Source organism: Chelonoidis abingdonii, chromosome 7 (genome assembly GCF_003597395.2).
Source record: "Chelonoidis abingdonii isolate Lonesome George chromosome 7, CheloAbing_2.0, whole genome shotgun sequence".
NCBI classification, from domain to species: domain Eukaryota; kingdom Metazoa; phylum Chordata; order Testudines; family Testudinidae; genus Chelonoidis; species Chelonoidis abingdonii.
The window spans coordinates 17,394,565-17,418,517 of NC_133775.1; the positions used below are offsets into that span (position 1 = coordinate 17,394,565).

At 39.5% G+C, this 23,953-nt stretch overlaps 1 protein-coding gene across 2 annotated transcripts in view; it reads right to left on the reverse strand.

The window, feature by feature from the left end:
* Positions 1-23,953, reverse strand: part of TM2D1 (TM2 domain containing 1) — a 49,241-nt gene that overhangs the window by 9,096 nt on the left and 16,192 nt on the right. For both annotated transcript variants that reach the window (XM_032795521.2, XM_075067648.1), the window contains exons 5-6: positions 8,599-8,672; positions 3,614-3,753 (exon numbers count right to left, since the gene is read on the reverse strand). In XM_032795521.2, coding sequence (XP_032651412.1) covers positions 3,643-3,753; positions 8,599-8,672 — 185 coding nt within the window. In that variant the 3' untranslated portion in view covers positions 3,614-3,642. The remainder of the gene's footprint in view (positions 1-3,613; positions 3,754-8,598; positions 8,673-23,953) is intronic.

Here is a 23,953-nt window from a genome sequence, read left to right on the forward strand (position 1 = left end):
ATCTTGAATACTGCGTGCAGATGTGGTTGCCCCATCTTTAAAAACTATATTGGAATGGGAAAATTACACGGCAACAAAAATGATTTGGGGTATGGAACAACTTCCATATGAAGAGAGATTAATAAGACTGGGACTTTAAACTTGGAAAAGAGACTACTAAGGGGGAATATGATAGAGGTCTATAAAATCATGATTGGTGTGGAGAAAGTAAATAAATAAGAAAGTGTATTTACTCCTCATAACACAACAACTAGGGGTCACCAAATGAAATTAATAGGCAGCAGGTTTAAAACAAACAAAAGGAAGTATTTCTTCACACAATGCACAGTCAATCTGTGGAACTCTGACAGAGGATGTTGAGAAGACCAAGACTATAATAGCGTTCAACTAGCCCATCAGTGGGTGTTAGCCAGAATGGGCAGGGACAGTGTCTCTAGCCTCTGTTTGCCAGAAGCTGAGAATGGGCAACAGGATGGATCACCTGATGATTAACTGTTCTGTTCATTCCCTCTGAAGCATCTGGCACTGGTCACTGCTGGAATACAGGATACTGGGCTAGATGGACTTTTAGTTTGACCGTATATGGCTGTTCTTATATTCCTTTGACCATTTTAATGCTCTCATCTTTCTTTTCTCTTATAAATAAGCCTTTAGATATTAGATGCTAAAGGACTGGCAACAGTGTGATTATTGGGTAAGATCTGAGTTTTATATTGACCTGGTTATGTGGCTGATCTCTTGGGATTGGAAGAACCATTTGTTTGATTAAATTAAATTGATTAAATTAAATAACCACTCATCATTAAGTCTAGTGTCTGGGTGGAAAACAAAGGCTGGGATACCAAAGGAGATTGCATTTCGAACTTCTCGTTAACTAGAAGTTTGCTTTTGTTACTGGCTTGGTACAGATCTGTCTCATCTTATGAGCATTTAACATGCGCGATTTCAGCTTTACGCGGTGGGCAAAAACAAACAAAAAAAATTAATTTTAATACTGTACCTGTAGCGTGGGCGATTCCACCTGCCATTGAACTCAGTGTAATTTGACTATACGTGGTTTTCGCTTTACGTGCTAACCGCAGAACGGAACCCCCACGTAAGATAAGACAGACCTATATATCTTATAGAAGAAGACCAGATTGGGGTGGGTCTGCCCCATTTCTCAGCAGTTTGTCTTGAATCTGGTATTCTCAGCTGTAACCCACTGAGGCATGGTGACAATGTCAACTGCTGAAAGGCTGCATAGAAGCAGCATGTTTTGAGGAGGGATGTGAAGGAGAGGGACACAGTTAGTAAGAAGAAGTGTTAGAGGAAAATAATCTGAAGAGAAGAGACAAATTAAAGTTGGCCAGAACTTTGAAGGCCTTTCTGTCTAGTCATTCTTGGGTGTAACATCACCACCATACACAGGCTCTTAAGTAGAGGAGAGGGAATATGAAATGGGTGGCACAATTGTACAATCCTGAGCAGTATGAAAAGGACAGAAACAATCACTCCATGTTTTGTTGCAGTTATATGAGGGGGAATAAAGAATGAAAACACTTTCAAGGTGGACAGACCTAAGATAGTACCTGTCAGTACTTTTGCCGATAATACTGACAGATGCTCTTCCCTGCTAAACTTTCTGTTCTTGGGAGTGGTGTAACAAAGACATGTACAAAGATTTGTAAATGTCAAATTTTCATCCACTTTAAGTTTTCACACAGAAATCACCCTCAGCATCATTTAAAAGACAATAAAATGGAACACTGCAAGTAGTCTGGACATGCTAAATAACTGTGTTCTTGAACTGTACCTTTCTTAAATGTACTCAGTATAAATAATTTTAAGTCCAATTCATACATGCGTTACTTTTCTTACATGTGGCATATACTGATAGCACCTTGATTGCTTAAAAGTAAGGTTATGTTTATGCATGGTGTTTTTTTTATACACTGCTACCTCAATATAATACCACCCAATATAACACAAATTTGGATACACCGCGGTAAAGTAGTGCTCCAGGGGGCTGGGGATGTGCACTCTGGTGGATCAAAGCAAGTTCAATATAACATAGTTTCACCTATAACGCGGTAAGATTTTTTGGCTCCCAAGGACAGCATTGTATCGAGGTAGAGGTGTACTTATCCTTAATTTAGGTTAAAAGGAAACTGAATAGCTGAAATGACACAAATTTTATAGGAAATAGTGGTCTTTGGAAAATTCATACATCACTTAAGAAAACATTGATAAGAAAATATTAAAATAGTTTTGAAAGTTGTACATAAATAAAAAATCCAGAAATGTTATGAGATAGGTTATGGTAAAGACAATGTAATGTAAATTTCTGGTCCAAATTAAAACAGTTTTTCTGTAATAAGTTTGTTTCAAATATACTAAATGGTTAAGGGAATGTTTAAATTAAACACTATGAAGATATTGACTATCAAACATCAACACTGAAGCTTCTCACTGTATCTTTCATGACCTATTTTTGGTAAATCTTGGATGTCACACGGAAGTTTGGTAACAAAGCATTTTGTGAGATGCCCAGGACATATGTTTAATTAAAAAACAAGATGCCTTTGTCAACAAGGACCAAATAAAAGAAGAGTGCTAAGGACTTTATTGTGTAAGTTAGAGGGATAAATCCACATATCTATATTTTATTACATCTTCTATTTAACTAGTATAAAAAATTTGTACTTCTGACATATTCTGTTTCATTAAAATATAGGTACGTATGTTTGGTAAGAACTGTTTTGAAAAAGATGGTGCACAGGTGATGGTTAAAACAGTAATAAAGTTGATATCTGACCATGAAAGTCAACAAGTTTGATTTTTTTTTTTTTTTTTGAGACTGAAGGTATAATACAGGCAAAATAAACAGGTTCTATTCTAACTTAGATGCATAATGTCTACTGTGCCTGTTGAATAAGGCTGTTCTATTTATGGCATTACATTTTTCTAACCCGTCCCCAGCTGCTGATTATCATTATTAAACTGTGAGCCAAATCAGGCAACCTCACTGAAATTTGTTCTTTACCTTCATGGAAACCCCCTTTAAATTAATAGGATTGCAAAGGATATAAATCCTCTCAGATTCTGGACGAATCTTTTTAAAATCAGACTCTTAAGTCTTTTTTCTGACTTTTCAAAAAAATAAAGATGTCCATTTCATAACTGTTACAGAGACCTTACAATCCTGGAAACAGTGACACAGGTTTTAGACACAGGATGATATCCTATGCCTCCTGAAATCAATTTCAAAACTCCCACTGACTTCAACAGTGCCAAAATTTCTCCCCAGATGCTTTGCCTGTTACTAACTCACATTGAAAGATAAAACATTGGCAGTGAAAATTATGAATATCTGCATAACTCACAAGTAGCACAGCCCAGAAGTCATGAGCTACGTGTTCACAGAAATGGAGCAGTCACACAGAAGAGACTTCAAAAATAAGCACTTCTGATGTGAAGTCTTGCGCTTGATGACATTTCTCTAATATCTTTACCAGCTTTTTTCAATACACAACATTTAATAGCAGTTACATAATTCTAATAAAGTGTCATTAATATAAATCAGTTATCAGGAATTTCAGTGGACTACTGAATCCAATCAATCAAAATGCACCTGTGTGTACATGACACTTCCTGCCAGACTTAAGGATACATCTGTGTTTTTCTGAATGTCTCATTGGTAATACTCAGCCTGGTAAGCCTTGCTCCATAGTAATCTATAATGTAACTAGAGCCATCAGAAGGTCCAACAATCTAGAAAAAATAAAACAAGAGATTTTCCAATATTAATTAAAATGTACACAATTTTTGTGCTAATATCTCAATTATTGTTAATTTGTCCATCACAAAATTAATCATGCTCAATTTACAAAATATAAACTGGATTCATTTTGAAGTTGTGCTGCAGTTTAACCATTTTCGTGAGTACCCTCTTTGAACCAAGACTTCTCTAGGGCTTCTAATCAACCAAATTACAGTGGTGAATGAGCTGCTAGACTCTGGCCTTAGACTGAACCAATCAGGATTTGAGGCACAGCAGGCTGCCTTTTAGAAGATCTTGCTGACAGATGGATGAGCCCCAGAAAACATCTCCATTTCTGTAATAAGGGAAGATAGATGGAAGAAAGAAACTGAGATGATGGCAGCTATTTTGGGAATATGAAACTGGTAAGGAATGGGGTCAAAGAAGAACTTCTCTGGGATTTTTCTGCAGTTGATAAATGGAGGTAGAGGGCCCAAGGAAATGAAGAACAACAAGAGAAAAGTGTGTGTGTGTGGGGGGGGGGGCGTTAAGAACTGTCCTCACTGTTCCTATCTCTAATAGAGGCAAGGCACTGTAGAAGTTTTAGAGCATATATAATTTAAAAAACCTGAAAAACCCTACAACATATACTCTTTATAAAACACCTGCATGTTTTAAGTTATGAATTGAATTTTTTTCCATTCCTGGCCTTCTCTATGCTAAGGCCAAGCTGTAGCTTATGGGAGTTGATTTCTGAAACGTGAACAGTATCAGAAGGAAGGAGGAGAATGAACCCAGAATCTTCTTCCTTAAAATTGTAATGTCCAGAGTGAAAAAAAATAGCCCCATAGGGAGCAGCATGGTCTACTGAAATAGAACAGAGGCTGGGAGTCACGAAACGATGGTCTTTTGCTAGCTCTTCCACCATGTAATCTTAGCAAATTGCTTCACTCTGTCATAATTGAGGACATTTGAATTCCATGAGATGGACATAGCTTAGAACCTTACTCAGAGAGTAGTTTATTAATGCTCCCAATCCTGCTGGAAAGGTATATACAAGTGGGTTCCGCAGGGTCTGTTTTGGGACCGGTTCTGTTCAATATCTTCATCAATGACTTAGATGTTGGCATAGAAAGTATGCTTATTAAGTTTGCGGATGATACAACTGGGAGGGATTGCAACTGCTTTGGAGCAGGGTCAAAATCAAACGATCTAGACAAATTGGAGAAATGGTCTGAGGTAAACTGGATGAAGTTCAATAAAGACAAATGCAAAGTGCTCCACTTAGGAAGGAACAATCAGTTTCACACATACAGAATGGGAAGAGACTGTCTAGGAAGAGTATGACAGAAAGAGATCTAGGTCCATGTGGACCACAAGCTAAATATGAGTCAACAGTGTGATACTGTTGCAAAAAAAGCAAACGTGATTCTAGGATGCATTTAACAGGTGTGTTGTAAACAAGACACAGAGAAGTCATTCTTCCGCTCTACTCTGCGCTGGTGTAGGCCTAACTGGAGTATTGTGTCCAGTTCTGGGCACCGCATTTCAAGAAAGATGTTGAGAAATTGAGAGGTCCGAGAAGAGCAACAAGAATGATTAAAGGTCTTGAGAACATGACCTATGAAGGAGGCTGAAAGAATTGGGTTTATTTAGTTTGGAAAAGAGAAGACAGAGGGGACACGATAGCAGTTTCAGGTATTTAAAAGGTGTGCATCAGGAGGAGGGAGAAAATTGTTCACTTTAGTTCTAATGATTAGAAACAAGAAGCAATGGGCTTAAACTGCAGCAAGGGAGATTAGGTTGACATATAGGAAAAAGTTCCTAACTGTCAGGGTGGTAAAGTACTGAATAACTGTCTAGGAGGTTGTGGAATCTCCATCTCTGAGATATTTAAGAGAGGTTAGATAACTGTCTATCAGGGATGGTCTAGACAGTATTTGGTCCTGCCATGAGGGCAGGGGACTGGACTCGATGACCTCTCGAGGTCCCTTCCAGTCCTAGAGTCTATGAAATAAACCTGAATAAAGACAGAATAGGCCCTAGCATGTCAATCTTTTGATGGCTGTTTTCAGAGTAAAGCCCAGTTACTGCAGTTGCTTTATTCTTGACCTTTTTGGCACTCCTTCTCTCCCTCCATCCTTCATTCTTTGCACCAATGAACAACTGATCCCTTTTGTTGATGAAGGTTTCTCTGCTTTGTGGGAACATCGTTGTGTCTGACTTGATTATTGTTGTCTTCCAGATTTTTAGAATATTTTGATAGTGCTTGAATGCCTCAGAGTCAATTAATTAAAATTCAACTTGTACTGTGTGACAAAATTATTATGTATCAAGCTATTCACCCTTGCCACTTGGTGCTTTCTTGAGCAATCCCTTACGGAATGGTGGTTGTTATAGGTTGAGAGACGTCTCAACTGACTTTGAGAAGCAGACCAATGAGACAACACCATTTTCCCCTTAACATGTTACAAAGCTTCCCCGCACACTCTCTGCACCACAAAAATCAGCTCAGATGGCAGAACTAAACCAAGCTCCCTTCAATCCTCCTTTAATGCCTTCTTGATGGACCAGCAGGTATTGACTTTATCTCCTTCAGAAACACAGGAATTAACCTTCTTCAGGAAAGTTGATGGTGTCTCTGTGCATACAGCTAATTATGAGGGGGTTCTGAGGGAAGAAGGAGAAAGGCAAGTAAAAACTGCTTCTGAGCAGAAGCACCACATGCCAAATCCCCATACTGAATATTTACAACTAGGTGACACTAATAAGCAACACATGCTCCATGTTTTGCTTGGACTAGCACTGGGGAAGAAACATTAGGTTCATCCCCTAGTATGTCTGTGACTGAATGCACCCCTATATTCACACCCTACACACCATAGTAATAATCTTTGTACAAAGTATGCCTTGTGTGATTGTGACAGTCTGTACCCCTATGTTCACCTCTTTTATAGGACTATGACAAATCTTGTACAAAGCATAATGTCATACAAACATGGCAGCTAAAGAACAGTGGTTTAATGTACATATACAACCATCTGGTTTAGACCATAGAATGCACATGTCTTTGTGGCTACAGTGATGAAGTTAAACAGCAAATGCTCAGTTGGGCTTTAGTTCAGTCCAATTAGTTTAGCAATAACTACTAAGGTAATAACTTCAGCATTGCAGGTTTTATCTTTGCAGATCTGTACTAGAAAAGACTATGCAAGTTTATCCTAAATTTTCTTTACAAATACAGTAGCATGAACCACAGACAAACTGTTCTTTCTTCTCCCATTAGTCCATACACAACGTTTGAGATGATGACCCAAAGAAAAAACATTGCTATGCCATGGAGGAGTAGGAATCGTTTTGGGTTGAAGAAGATGAGATAAATTAAACAGTGTGGGAAATAAGTGTAAGTAAAGTTCTATGATCAACCGGAATAAATATTCTATCAAATAAAGGTAAGTTATTTTAGCCTATTGTGGCCACAACTTATAGTGGCCTTACAAAACAGATTGTATGACGGTGCGAGGATTTGTGCCTTCCTATTAAGATGCAACGAAAGTTTATGACTGACGATACATTCTGTATATTTTAGCACAGGAGAGAGAAGTTACAGTATTCTCTTTAGTCAGTTAACTACATTCTTGGTCACCTTCCTCCCCAGTGTACATGATTCCATCATTGTGACACTGATGATTTGCCTCAGGAAAGTGTTCATGAGAAAAAGCACATACTGAGGTAAAACTACCAACCGCACGAAAAGCAAAATTGAACAAAAAAATTGTGTTTAATTATTCTGGATGTGACTGAATTAAAAAAGATAGTTGGAAATCAAACCCCCTCAACAAATTCTTCTAAATAGACCCATTCTGGAATAGAGAAACTCCGGCAGCTTTGTGAGGCCACAAGAGATCACCCCCAGTTGAAGGCCTTAACCTTCAGGAATCCTAAAAAGACCCCTCTCAATTAATGTATGTCATCTTGCTGCGAATATAGGTAAAATAGCAACATCAACTTTCTCCCTCTCAACCCCACAGTCCCTGAAGTCATGGGGTAGGTGCAGCAGCTGATCATATATAAACTTGCAATTGAATTTTATTTATTTCGAAATATTAAATATAGAAATTGGACATCACATGCACATGCACCACAGTGCAAAACACAAAACCATGTGTTATACCTTCTTCTTTCTCACTCTTCTATAATACCTCTTGTGTTAGAAACACTGACCAAACTGTTCCTAAACTCATGTTTTGATTGAGGGGGGAGGTGTGTTTCTGATGTTTATAGAACACTAGTTACTACAGTATTTCCCTTTCCACTCTGGGGAACATGGAGAGGACTAACCAGAAGAAGTAAAGCAGAAATGAAAATGGAGCAGGGAAGCTGGACCATGACTGTGGAAATCTATGCTTACCACATACTGTTTTGCGAAGAGAAGTGCTGGATATATCCATTGTTTTAACTTTCAAAATGGTACACAACATCCAGAACATTCTGTTCTGCAAAGCAAGCATGTGGTTGGATTCCTGAAGTTTAGGAAGTAAATGCAGAAGCTTTACAAGCCACCTGGGACATTTTTAGTGTTTACTATTCGGCATTGTCACTGCCTCCTTTCTCCTGGTCTCCAGTAACTTGCTGTGTTTGTACAAAGAAATACTAACTATAATCCAGAGTTATGTAGCACCACTGGTCACCATTTCAGAGGTTGGTTAATCTGAGAAATCAGTACCTGGATTTTAATGTGTATGATAGAAAATTCTCTTGAAGCCAAAAACAGACTGGCCCCTTTTTTTGGGTTTTATCAGACTTTTAATAAACAAAAAATTGATTTGTATCCTACTTTGAAAGTGTCAACTTACCTGCATTGAAATGAGAATGAAATCAATTAGGCTACCAATTCCACAAAACCCTACAGTGCAGAACTTTAACAAACCTAGAAAGGAAAATAAGACTTAATTATAGCCTTAAGCAAATCTCTAAAAAGTTTACGGAACTTTACAGTTTCCAAGTGCATAGGCATTTCCCCCCATCTACCCCTCCCCCCTCAACAGAACATTTTAGCATGCGAGTGAAATTAACACAAGAATATTTTCATTATCAGAAAGTCTTTGTCTTTACATTTATTCACTAACCTGTAAAGAAACTTGCTTAGTTTAAAAGATTTAAACACAAAATGATTTTAACAGACACAATTCTGAGAAAAGGAAGAGAATGAACATATTACTGTCAACTTAAAATCACTGAGTTTTTCTTTTCTCTTGCTGGATGCACAGTTAATCTTAAAACAAAGAAATCTTTGCACACTGGAGCTCCAAAATTTATTTTAACATGAAAATTTCTACTGTCTCAAGCTGAAGAACATACTAATTAGACTTTGGAAACAGCTGTTGCATTACATGCTGGGTTTGAATATTGTTCTCGCTGCTAGTGTATACAATACTAATCTTTAAGGGGTTGCCAACACTGTAGATATTTTTCTAGGAACTTTAATGTATTCATTCTAAATGCAGTGGAATGTGTCTGTAGTGACTAACAAATGATTGTTTCATTGAGATGATTTTCCATTAAAGGTGAGGCAGAACTGTAAAAAAATGTGGAGATACTTAGAAGCTGTCTTTAGAAGCAGAAGGCTGCCTTAAACAGTTTCCTGTACTGTCATAAATAGATAGCTAAGGGTTAATGTTTCTTTTACGTGTAAAGGGTTAACAAAGGGAACCAAACACCTGACCAGAAGACCAATCAGGAAACCAGATTTTTCAAAGCTCAGGGAGGGAATTTTTGGGTGTGTGTCCTTTGTCTGTGTCTCTAGTGCTCTCTCAGCTCTGAGAGTGATCTCTCTATCTCCAGGCTTTTCTAATCTTCTGTTTCCAAGTGTAAGTACAGGTATAAGACAATATAGGTTTTTATATTATTTTTGTATTTACATGTGTGTAGTTGCTGGAATGTTTTAAATTGTATTTCTTTTTGAATAAGGCTGTTTATTCATTTTGTTTTCTTTTAAACCAATGACCCTGTATATTGTCACCTTGATACAGAGACCATTTTATGTCTTTTTCTTTCTTTTTATATAAAGCTTTCTTTTTAAAACTTGTTGGATTTTCTTTTCTAGTTGAGGCTCAAGGGGATTGCGTCTGCAGCTCACCAGGGAATGGTGGGAGGAGGAACACAGGGGAGAGAGAAAAATTCCTCTTTATTAGAGTTACAAAGCTTGCATTTGCAGGACTCTGAGTGAGGGTTAGAGAACCTGATTCTCGCTGGGTTGCATTTCAAGAAATTGAGATAGGGTGATCGTCCTGGGCCATCCAGGGAGACGAAGCCTGGGAGGAAGTAAAGAGGAGACAAGGGGAGGGGGGTTATTTCCCTTTGCGGTGAGACTCAGGGCATCTGAGTCTTGGGGTCTCCCAGGGAAGGTTTTGGGGAGACCAGAGTGAGCTAGACACTGGAATTTCTGGCTGGTGGCAGCGCTATCAAATCCAAGCTGGTAATTAAGCTTGGAGGTTTCATGCTAGCATTTTATTTTCTGAACTCTAAGGTTCAGATCTGAGTAGGAAAGCTATGACATGTACAGATTTCATTGTATGTGAACACTGTAAAAATTTCAAAAGCATCAAAGTGACTTAAGAAGCTTAAATCCAAAGGACTTTCAATGAACCTTAAGGGGCTAAGTTACTTTTGAAATGGGTCTCAGCCCCCTAAGTCACTTAGGCTCTTCAGAAAATTTTATCCAAGATTAGAAAGTGCAGAAAGGAATGTTTGTCTTTAACTAGGTCAAGTTAATTGTAGGATATTGTATGGGAGAACTGTGCTGTCTTTAGCAGGGAATACAAGTTTATACCTGGATGTAAAATGCGCAGCACACTTTGGATGCAACAGAAACCAACATGCTGGAAATACAGGATACATAGAGATAGCTATATCGTTAACAAAGATGAAAAATGGAGACCTAATAATGAGTATGTGACTCTTGACCAAGAGGAAGAAAAACTGTTAGCAGGATGGCCTTCCAATGGACCAAAAATAATTTCGCTATGACACTATAACATGAAATGGTGTCAATCAATGAAGCATACAAGTCATGTTATATATACAAAATTATAACTACATAAATGTTTAAAACAAATTGTTCTCAGAGGTTGGTATCTGGGACTTGCAACAGCCAAGCATGTGCCATCAGTATTGGCTGTCATGTCAAAAAACATAAGGGCAACAGACAGCAAAACAAATGCCAGCAACAGGGGACAACAGTTCTGAGCTAGGACTAAAATGATGCATGGCAATTTCTCTGGTAAATACTAGAGTACCAAATTTATTATCTCTGCAACTAGAGCATTCCCCACCCAAAGTATTCATGGATAACTCTCCCATCTTTTGTCATGCTTTCAATACATATTCTGAACCCCACCGGAAGCTGGTATTTTAGGGACCCAAGAAGCCACTTTCACCCCACCATCTATACTGGTGTCAGAAGCAGAGACAGTAGCTCCAAGTGTGTAAGCACTTTAGGTATGGAATTACCCGCAAGATTTGATTATTCTGGTCACTTTCATTCTCCATTATTGGTTGTAGAAACACTTACTGAGCCCAATTTTTGCTTTGGGGAGTATGGGGAGGAAATGCAGGAAAGGAAGCAAAGACAGAAAGGAGGAAGAAAAAAACAAACAAACAGTGGAAGTGACCAAATCATTGTAAGAGTAGAGGGGAAAAAACAGGCCATTATATCACAAAAATTGTGGGTTATTTAAGTTTAAGGGGAGGAACTCCAAACCAGTCTTCAATGTAACAAACTAACTTAATCATCTGTATTCAGTAGTTTGGATGAACCTATGTTCCCTCTAAACATAGCAGAGGGAATTATATGTCTGCAAGAGTGTTTGTAATTTTCACCACATTTCTGCAGAATATTTCAGCACTATTTGCTCTTTAGTTCTGCTTCTGTCAGGGAATGGATGATCCCAAATAAACTGACTGTTGACAAGCAAGCCATTGTATTGATTTTATATAAAAAAAAAAAATACTGCAATCCCACTGCCCATCCCCCAACCATATTCTGAATATCAACAATGACACTTGGTAAAGGGCTAGAATTTTGCAACAACCCATTCACTGATCAAATTTCAGACTTTCTACAGGAACAACTATCGTTGCTGTACGTCTTGATGCTTTAAAGGTTTGAGCCTTTGATTATTGAAGTAAAAAAGCCTGGGATCTTATAGTTAAATCCATCCTAAGTGAGGAAAAAATATCAGAAAAATTAGGGTGGATGCCTTTGGAGCTAAAAATCCTCAATTACATTTTTTAAAAATGACTATCATAAAGCACAAGGGTAATTGAATTTTTGTGAACCTGAGAAATTTTGGAGATTATTGCCCTTCTGGATAATGTAACATGCTCAAAGCTGTTGGAAGATATGCAATGTCAGCCACACATCGACTGGAATCAACCTTCAGCCCACACTGAGGGCACCTGGGACCTGGTTCCATAGCTCAGAGTTGGAGCATTGGACTTGTAAACCAGGGGTCGCAAGTGCAAACCTCACTGGGGCCTGAGCAGCAGTTTCTGGCTGGGCTTGTTGTTCCAACTCTCAAACTGCAAGTGTAGATTTAATATGGATTATACTAATGTGTAGAAGAGCAGAAAGTATTTTCTCAGGAGACTAAAAAGAAATCTAAGTCTGAAACAGGACTACACTTACTTCCTTTACAAGTGAATAGTGTTACTTATTTGTAGCTATAAATTAATTTTTTTAATCCACCTATTGCAAGAGATAAGACCATGTAGGAGGAAAGTGCTCTATGAGGCCTGGTCTACACTATGTGTTTAAATCGATTTAAAGAGTGTTAAATCGATTTAACGCTGTACCTGTCCACACTACAACGCCCTTTATATCGATATAAAGGGCTCTTTAAATCATTTTCTGTACTCCTCCCCGATATACGTTGTGGGGTAAGAAGGAGTCAATCCAATGATTATATCATCATCCTTATGTATTATTTTTGTAGGCTCAGAACTGCATTGACAAAAGATCTGACAGGACAGATAAACACCATCAATTTTGAAGAATATCCAGCGAGTTCTTTTTTTACATGGGTAAGGACATACGCATGCATTTCTTCCCTCCACTTTTGAAAGGCCACTGTTCAAGATTAAAACAATAAAATATGAATTCAAGTTGGCCAACTCTCCCAATTTTATCCAAGTCTCACAATATGTGTTGCATTCTGAAGCACCCGCTCTGGAGTTCATGTGACTACGGAAGGTTATCAGACTTCGTTTTAAGTTTCTGCCCCTCTTCAGCAGAGAATGACGGAGGCGGCACCTTAAAGGCTTCAAAAAACAAAAAGACAAATGAAAAGGGCCCATATATTTTTTTATTTAAAAAAATCTCATGATTTTTGGGGGCTCTGGCTCATAATTTTTGAAGCTGAAGTTAGCAATACTGTATATTTGTTGCAGATGTCTTTACCCATGTGATATTACCAGTATAACAAAGAAAAACCAAATACGTGTAATAATCTAATCTACTTATGCATTTATTGCTACTTTCATACAACTTTCTGCTTTTTCACGTTAGCTTGGAACAAGAAAAATACATAGGACTGCAATGACCTCCTGGTCACTGAGTACAGCTTCTTTCTGTGCACAGGCAACCCCCATCATATAGTTGGCTGTTCATAAATGTATTAAGCTCATAAACTATCAAGTATCAAAAATTAGTAGGTGTTCCCAACTGCCTCTGCTGGGAGCTGATCCATTAACCTCATCCCCGTATTGGTTAGAAACCTTTCTAATTATCCACCCTAAATTCATTCATGATCAGTTTTATCTCCATTTTTTCTCTGCCAATATTATCCGTTATCGTTCATTAGCTCTTCTCCACCTTGGTGTTACCTCCTCCTGCCCCCGCTGTTATTTATAGATGGAAATCAGCTTGGAGAATGACACTTGCCCATTTCACTTTCTGCTTCTCCCTGCACCAGTGGCTGTGCTGTTCATTTGGTTTCTTGCTTTGTGTGGGGATATTCAAGTCACTGCTATTGGTTTATCGGTTAGGCACCTTTACTGTGGCATATACTTGTTCTTGCTAACATTCTGTAAATAATGTTTGAGTTCAACAAACAGAACCAACCAAAAGCATTGCTACCTGAAGTATTTGAAAATCAATCCAGCATCAAAGGTTCAGAACATTAAATAAAAAGCAAAGAAAGAAAAACAAAATTAATATTTTAAAAGGTTTGAGTTCATTTTCACCCGTCCTTCTGGAGTTTTGAGGATTAGGATTCACATGTTCAAGCTTTTCTCTGCAGCCATGAAGGCTAAAGAAAAGAAAGCAGAATCTGCATGTAATCTCATGATTCCAGGAACTGGGGTTGGCAAATAATTTTTTGAAATTTGGAGATAAAATGGTGAGTTGGCAACACCGGATCAAATACTCATCACTGAGTAAATTATTTGGGTCAATACACTAGCCACCTCAGTCAATAAAACTTTCCGTTGACTTTATTTGGGAGCGTGAAGCCTGTTGATGATGAATATAGACATTTTTCACTGAATAGTATTTATTCTGAATGCCATCTGACCAGGTAAGGGCCTAAGCAATTTCAGTTTGCACTCTACGAGGTATTAAGAACTGTTTGTTTTGTAGAAGGACAGATGTGTCGTTTGTTTAATCTTTTCTAGACCCAGAGAATTTTGCAAAACACAGATGAAACTGCCAGAAGTATTTTCACCTGTTGGACAGCCAACATTGACCTTTTGCCAAGAGTGTCTTCCAACAAGACAGTTTGCTTGCTGGAGAGGCTAAGCCTGCCTGGGCTAAAGATGCTATTTATTCACTGATTAGTTAATTATTATTTTTTTTACAGAGCTCTGAAATGTTACAGCATTTATTAGTGGCATGGCCGTGGCTCATTGGGGCCAGTCAGTGATAATTGGGTGAGATCTCTGCCTTATGTTAAATACGTGAAGGTCAAACTAGTATGGCCTAATACTCCCCTTCTGGCCTTAAAAAATCAAAAAGTCTACGAGCCCAACTTTCTTCCATGTACCAGCTCAACAGCGCTATCAACTTGAGAATACAACACTAAACAGTCCATAGATATGTAACACACTTGGGCGGGTGAACTGAGCATTTCAAGTGGAGTGTTAGCTCCAGAATTACTTTCCTTTCCTGACATTGGTGCAAAGTCTGCTGATCCATTATGGCTCATTTCTTGTCCGTGTCTTTACTGAGCGTGTCTGGTTGGGGAGGGTGGTGCCACAGAACTTATCTACCAGGGAAGCTATTCAGGAATACGGTTAGGGTGAACATTAAAGCACAGTAGCCATATCCATAATAACCTCCTTAGCGTTATTCGGATATTCCTCTTCCAGAATAAAGTTTGTCCACATGGGAAGCTATTCCAAGTAGATAGCTATTGCCGTGATTTTTCCTACGTAGACAAGCCTGGAAACTTGTTTCTTATTTTTAAGGAAAAACTCAACTTTTATTAAAATTGACTTTATGTACCCCAGGGAATGTTTCTTTATAACTGGGTGCCACTGACACGTGAATTGATATATTACAATAAGTCACCATGAAGCAGAGGCGATCCTGGATCACTGAAATCAATGGCAAAGATTCCCCACTTATTTCAGGAAGCGCCAGGATTTCACCATAGGTCTTTTTCCATCCCATATTTCAGGATCATTCAGGGTATTTTGGAAAGGGTATTTCTTTACTCCCTGAAAGAGTTAACGTCCTACATGACCGGATCACTCTTTTAACACAGTGTAGGTCAAAGCCCAAATCGTACAACTCTGGTTCAGGAAAAGCTTCCACGGAAGTACATGGCTTGATGTATCCTCTTGTATAGGTTGTAAGAGCAACTGATGTAGAAGCAGAGCAGATGAAGTGAGGATATTCTGTGAAATGTCCATATAAATGCATTGTGGTTAATATATCCAGCCAACTTTGGCTGCTCATGTCACTTTCTTTTGTTTGTTTTTTTTCGTAATTCAGGGAACATCTACCGACATTTTCAAAGGAAAACCTACAAATTTTAGAATCTTCCTGTGCCTCAATGGCTACCGAACATTGCCAAAATCTGACCCGTACATTCCTAACACATATTGCAAGCTGCACGTTCGTTTCACTGAAGACCCCAACCGACAGCCATAGAGCAGCAGCTAAAGAACAAATATGGTATGTCACCACAATGGAGTCATGTTCTAAACATTCTTTGGTGATGTGTTATGGACTCATTCAGGTTTGGATAGGATCTTCTCAGTGGACCACCTTCTTCCAGTGCGTTCTCAATTTCTCCAACCCAGGAAAACCTCTCTCATTCTGCATAATTTTGATAATATGGGGAAGAGCAGGGTTGTCACAACCCCCTGATGACTGCAACCCTTAGGCTGAGAAATCCTTGATCTAGTCCATCCCCGCATTGGAGGCAGGATTGATTATGTAAGGAATTCCTAATGAATGGTTGTCAAGTCCATCCTTGGATGTCTCAAGTCAGTCTGGTTCCCAGCATTTCCACTTTGATATGGCAGCTGCTTGTGTTGCTATCAGCTGTTATACTAGATAAGTTTTCCAAACGGTGAACTTGCAGATGTCCTTGTGACTGCATCTTTCCATTCTGGCCTCCGTGGACTACATGAGAAACTGATCTTTCTCCTCCTGAGAAACACACCATGCCTATTTACACACCATCATAATGGCACCTCTCATTCTTACCGTTCTCAGAATTTAAACATGGCCCAGTTTTTCTTCAAAGCTTGGCTCTCCCGAACTCTCTCATTGTCTGTCCCAGACACTTCATAGTTGTCCTGGGTGAGTGTCTTTTCATCTTTACAATGGAAGGCAAAAGCTCTAACAAACTGAAAAGAATAGTTCAGCTCTGCTGATCAAGGGCAGACAGGCATCATCAGGTTTCTGTTACGTCTTCTGCAGATGCATTCCATTGGGCATGAGATGCCATTTTAATTTTCCTTCCTGCATTGAGTGATCGCATATTAGCATAGAGGATGTTTTTGATAAGTCAGGGCATGTATAAAATATGTACTTTTTCTTCTCAGATCACCTTCAACATGGACATCAGCACCCTGACAGACATGGGTATTCTGCCAGTGGCCCTGCATGAGAGCCACCACTTCAAAGGATCTCAGAGGTACTGTACGGCTATGGAACATCAGCATTATGTCTAGGTATTTCCAGAGAACGCAGCATGGCCTAATGGGATTTGGTCATGGGACCAGGCGACAAACAACGCCTGGGATGTAACCCTGACTCTGACCATTATGCATATAAGACCTGAGGCCACATCAACATATTCCTCTCGTGTCTCTGTGCAGTGTTTAACCTGTAGGTGTAGAGACCCAGTTAGTTAATTTTAAATATATAGAGCAATCGTGTGCTAAGTATTTGGTGCATTATTTAGTGATCAAATACAGCTGTGGCTTCATATGCCTGTTCCACAAGTTTCTGCACAGTTCTGTGAACGTTACAAAGTAAAATGTAGGAATATTGAAATCAGTTTTAAAAGAGGATGGGATAGGAAATTGAAAACCATTTTCTCCAGACCTACTTAAAAACTCCAATATACCTATCCCAGCAGCTACCTTTCATAAAGTTCTTTCTTCCTACACAGACAGAGAAGAACACAATTTTCCCTGATTTCTTAGCCAGTTGAAGACCTGGAATAGGAACAATTCACCTATCTTTCTGAAACAGCTTGCAGACCCCAGCGGCAAAAAACGAGCTGCAAGTACGTATTGTATGTGAGTGCCCTGTGTTGGCTGCGGTCTCATTTCTCTAGTCTATCTCCCGTTCTCCTCTGCTCTCATGTACCACAGCTGCCATTCTTCCCAGGAAGATGCCAGCTCCTGCGCGCGGAGGATACACGAGATCTTAATGACAGCCCATCAGATTCTATTTCTAACTTCCAGTAAAGTGGTAAGGTCAGTACAGGTTACAGCTAATGGATCTCGCCTCCTTGATGGTGTGGAGAAAGTGGAATAAGGAAAAGTTTATTTAGTTGTTCCCATAATATAAGAACTAGGGGCCACCCAAATAACAATACATGGGCAGGCAGATTTAAACAAATAAAAGGAAGTTCTTCACAACAGCGCCACACATCAACCTGTGACTCACTTGCCTGACAGGAGATTGTGAAGGCATAAACTATACAGAGGTAAAAGAGAACTAGATAAATTACACTGAGAGAGAAGAAAAGAATTAATCCCATAATGGCTATTAGCCAGGATGAGTACGGGAATGGTCTCCACTACCCTCTGCTTTGTCAGAGGAGGAGATGATGGCTCAATTGATCATTGTCTGTTAGGTTCACGTCCCTTTGGATCACCCTGGTATTGGCCCTCTGTTGGTAGACAAGATTACTGGGTTGATTGACCGTTGGTCTACCCGGTATGGCCATTTTATGGCTTATGTTCTTTTGTAACATTCTTTGTTCCTCCTTCCTCTCTTCCCCCAATTGCCTCCAAAAGGCTCCATGTGGAATCCTCTGGAATGAAAAGGACTGGCCACTCACGAACTGGATATGTTACAACATATGTTGGCTTCCCCCTCCCCAAAGAATGAATCTACTGCCCGTTGCATGATGCTAGCCCTAAGCTCACAAAACTTCATTGCTGGGAATATTTGCACAGAGCCCAAATGAAGGCAAAAATACACTAGATATTTTAATGCGCTCTCTTTTCTCCAAGCAGACGCACAAGAATCTGTTTTGGACAACAGAAGTGGTGGTGCAAGCAGAGAGACCTTCTAGCTTCCAAGTACATAATCCAGCAGCTGATCTGGATGCTTGTCTGCCTGAGTGATGTGCTTGAGAAACAATTTGGAAACTTTGGGGAAGATGGAATTTCAGGGCCTCTTCTGGCACCGTGTTAAGCTGACAATCTGGATAAGGAGTGGAATCTGGAAACAGGTTGCGTGAGATAGCAGAGTTAGGAATTGTTTGGGCAAAAGTGTAATGTTGCAGGGAGTGGTTAGGTTTTAACTTTTTGATTACTTGTCAAGGTTCAAGGCAACTCTAACAAGGACACTTTCCACATCCACAGCACCTTTCCCGCGAAGCATTTAGAGGGCATTTTTTGCAAACCATTAATGACATAAGTTCTCGCGTAACACTCCTAGCTTCATTTCACACGTGGGAATTACAAGTCCTGCTGAGTTGTTTTAAAGCCACAATTTTGTAAACTAAACAAATAAAATGCCTGATTTTCTCTGGGACCTGAGCACTTATCATTTTCTTGGAAGTGTATGAGAACCCGTGTGCTCTTGGCACCTCTTGAAAAATCAAGGCCACCTACATAGTGCCAAACTTTGAACATCAAAGTTGGAAATTTGGCCAAAAAGTCACTCCCTGTATCAGGACCAGAATGAATCCGAAGGTCCTGATACCATATCCCTGGCTTTGACCCACTCCCTTTCCCCTTAAATACAGGTAGGATATTGGTCAGATTCAGGAATCGGTTCATAAAAAGTTCAACATAAACAAGAGCCATTAAAAACAAAAAAAACACGACTGTGACTCCTGGATGGGGATTGGAAACTTAGGAAGAGTTATGTCTCAAACCACCTGCTTACCCACTGGATTTGAATCCATGTCTGTGAATCCTGAACACTTCAGTAGATCTTCTTGTACACTTAGCGTCATATCCAGTTGAGAAGTGTATGCACTGAAACAACCAGAATAATGCTGCCTGTCTGCTCACTGTATTTTGTTCTACAAAACAGACTTTGGCACGCTGCCTGAAGACTACCTTCCACTATTAGGAAACATTAGCCAGGATGTATACCCACAATCTAAATTGCTAACTGGGAATAGTTACTCAGCCGAGACCTTATCAGCCCTCTTGACAGGAACATCATGGCAACAGGAGTCTCCAAGGTACAGGACAACATGCGAGCAAAAACATGGACAAGTGCTGCTTAGGACACTAATTAAAAAAATAATCAGTGATTTAAAGTGGACACTGTTGCTTCTAGAATAATGCTGACACCCCACACACACACGGAAGTATATTGTGGCTGCAGTACTGGACACAGCATTCTCTGAACAGAGATTTTATGCCCTGGAAACAGTGATCCTGCTGGCCCCATTCTGGGAACTGTGTGCAGTGCTATGGAGGATTATACATTAGAAATGTGCAATGTAGGGAAACCAAAATGATATGAGGTCTCCAGATTCCTCGAACGTGAGGTTAAAGGAAGACATTTCGTATTCTGATTTGAAAAGAAGAGGCACAAAGGGAATGTTTCCAAAATATGAACAGATACCAATAAAGTTGATAGAAAACTACATCTCCTGTTTTAAATGGAGGCTTTAATCAGAACAGTCGGAAATTAAAAGCCGCGATGGATCTCAGACACGGATCTTTCCAACATAGGGTGATAAATATGTGGAATCAAACTATATTGGAACGTGATCGGTTAGCAGTGGGTTATAAATGCCAGGACAAGAGGGCACCTATAAAAAATCTGGGAAAAGGGGATTTAAAATACTGTGGGGAAAAGCAGAATTTATGGAAATAAACTTGGGACCCAAGGCAGACTTTTCTTTGTCTTAAAATGTCTTGTGATTAGCACTTAGTACAAAAGAAATATTTTGATGCGACAGTGGGGCAGGTAATCGAGAGGGAACATTTATTTTAATTACTTGAATGAGGTATCAGCAACTGCAATTTTTAAATTTTAAAAATGTACTTTTTTTAAACACTCATCGAGTTACCCTAATTATACTATAAAAAACATAAAAAAATTCATGATAATAATTATAAAAAAAATAAATTATAACTGCCTAAAAATAATAAAATATACACTAAAAATATATATAAATTAATAACAATAATAATAAACTTGATAAATATATAAAAAAAATAAATAAATATTTACAATATTAAATAAAAATATATAAAAGATAAAAAAAAAACATAAATATAAACCATAAACACCAAGCTACTATAAAAAAACGGAGTTCAAAAAAACAAAAAAAAAAAAATTGTATAATTAAAAATAAAATATAATGAAAAATAGAATATAAATAGAATGATGAAAAAAAAAATAATTTATAATATTAAAAATATAAAAAAAAATAATATAAATTTAATTAAATTGATCTCAAACCGAAAATATTACTCCAAATAATTTCCACAAGAGAGGAGTAGCGCTAAATTTGATATAACATATCGGATTACGGTTAGATGTGGCGGAAATCGACGTTATTGCCTCGGGCGGTATCCCACAGTGCACCACTGACGCTCTGGACAGCAACTGAACTCGGATGCAGCGGGCAGGTAAACAGGAAAAGCCCTGCGAACTTTTGAATTACATTTTCCTGTTTTCCCAGCGTGGAGCTCTGATCAGCACGGTGGCGATGCAGTCCCAAATACAAAAGAGCTCCAGCATGGACGTACGGAGATATTGGATCTGATCACTTATGGGGAGAAATCTGTTGTATCAGAGCTCCGTTACAGAAGACGAAATGCCAAAGCGTTTGAAAAAAAAATCTCCAGGCTACACAGCACTGTCATGACAAGTGTAACAGGAAAGCAAAAACAAATGGACGCTCATGGAGGAGGGAGGGGGTACTGAGGACTCCAGCTATCCCACAGTCCACAGCAGTCTTGAAAAGTATTTGCTTCTTGGCTGAGCTCCCAATGTCTGTAGTGTCAAACACAGTGTCTGCGTGTTTGAGGAATAGCTCCTCAGTTTCCCCCCCCTCCCCACCACGTGAAAGAAAGAGAAAGAAATCATTTCTTGACTTCCTTTCAGTGTCACCCTATGTGTATGAATGCTGCTGGTAGACGCGATGCTGCTGCAGTGAAGAGCAGTATCCGCTTCTCTCCCCCCCCAGTGGTAGATGGTGCAATAGGGACTGGTAACTGTCCTCATGAACCCTGAGTGCTCCAATGCTTTTTAACTGAATATGGGGCGCCTGGGTAAGAACAGGAATTGATCCTGGTCACTCCCAGTAGTAGACAGAACGGCTAGTAACCGTCTTCATCATAGCAACTGGGCTGAGCTTCAATCAGCCCCCTCCCTTCCTGTGTAAAGAAAAGATTCTGTACTGCCTGACTGTATAGCAGCAGCATGTCTGTGCTCCTTCTCCCCACACTGCTTAATGTCCGCTTGGACTATTATCGCGCCGGAGGCTGCTCCCCCTCATTTTATGTCACTAATCGTGTTTCTTATTTCCTGCATCTTTATTACTTCATGACACAAATGGGCAGACACTGCCACGGTAGCCCAGGAAGGTGGGGAGAAGGGAGCAACAGGTGGGGTTGTTGCAGGGGCACCCCCTGTGAATACTGACACGGAGCAGCTGTGCTCTCTGATACACTGGTCGTTCTAATACATTGCCCCTTATTCTAGCAGACTGACTCTATTTTTAGAAACCATAAGGAAGGATTGACTGGAGTCAATCCCCAATTTTGCTTTTGCGTTGTCCTCCCGGCCGATTTCAGCCAGGACACTCATGATAGCAGCGGACAGTACAGAGGGGGAGAGATAACCGTCATTTCATTGCCAGTTTACTCTGCAGTAGACGGTACAGAACAACTGATAACATCATCTGCTATCATGCAAAAGCAAGTGAATGTGCTGTGTGTCGCTGGAGTATCACCTCTCTGTCCGCGGGCATCCAGTACACATACTGCCGGAAAAAAAAGCTGAACGGACTCCATGGTTGCCGTGCTATGGCGTCTGCCAGGCAATCCAGGGAAAAACGGCGCAAAAGGATTGTCAGCTGATGTTTTCCCGGAGGAGGAATGACTGACATTTACCAGAACCACCCGCGACATAATGATTCAACCCAGAATTCCAAGGGGCGGGGGAGACTGCGGAACTATGGGATAGCTACGGAGAAGCTACCCACAATGCAACGCTTCAGAATTGACGTTAGCCTCGGACCATGGACGCACAACGCCGAATTACTGTGCCTAGTGGGCCGCATAAAATCGAATGATAATTAAAGCCTTTTGATAATGTCTTGCATGACCTTCTCATAAACAAACTAGGGAAATGCAATCTAGATGGAACTACTATAGGTGGGTGTGCAAAACTGGTTTGGAAAAACCAGAGAGTAGTTTATCAGTGGTTCACAGTCATGCTGGAGGCAAAGAGTAGGGGTCCCACAGGGATCAGTTCTGGGTCTGGTTCTGTTCAATATCTTGATCAATGATTTATATAATGGCATAGAGAATACTTACAAAGTTTCAAGTATCAGAGGGGTAGCCGTGTTAGTTTGGATCTGTAAAACCAGCAAAGAGTCCTGTGGAACTTTCTAGACTAACAGACATATTGGAGCCGTGAGCTTTCGTTGGTTTCATGACATGCAACCGATGAAGTGGGTATTCACCCATTGAAAGCTCATGCTCCAATACGTCTGTTAGTCTAGAAAGTGCTACAGGACTCTTTGCTCCTTATAAAGTGTGTGGATGATACCAGTCTGGGAGGGGTTGCAAGTTCTTTAGAGAATAGGATTAAAATTCAAATGATCTGAACAAACTTGAGAAATGGTCTGAAGCAAATAGGATGAATTCACAAGGACAAATGCAAAGTGCTCCATTTAGGAAGGAGCAATCTGTTGCACACATACAAAATAGGAACGACTGCTAGGAAGGAGTACTGCGAAAAGGATGGGGGTCATTGTGACCATAAGCTAAATATGAGCCAACAGTGTAACACTGATGCAAGAACATCATTCTGGGATGTATTCAGGAGTGTTGTAAGCAAGACCTGAGGAGTAAATGTTCTACTCTAGTCTGCACTGATTAGGCCTCAGCTGGAGTATTGTGTCCAGTTCTGGGTACCAATTCTCTCTTTGCTTAGTTTTGCAGTTCTCAAACTGTGGATTTGTGTCTCCAGAGATAACATGCTTGTTAACAGCAAAAATGTTTTTAAATAAATAAATAAATAATATATAGAGGTGAGAAATAACAGACCTCAACCCTATTGTCTCTCTGCAAATTTGTGTACATAGAGTCAATCCCTTACCTCTCTCTAAAGGTAAAAGTTTTCAAAAAGTTCTGTGAACAGAAGATTGTTGGGGGCGGAATAGATCTGGACAAGGAGAAGAAGTCTGGAGATAAATGTGAGAAGGGAGGGATAGGCAGTAGAAACAAAAGTGAAACTGTTTGAGCAGCATATTCCAGAAGTCTAGAGGTCTTTCTGAGTGTAGTCTTCATTGATTTGAGATCTACCATACCATT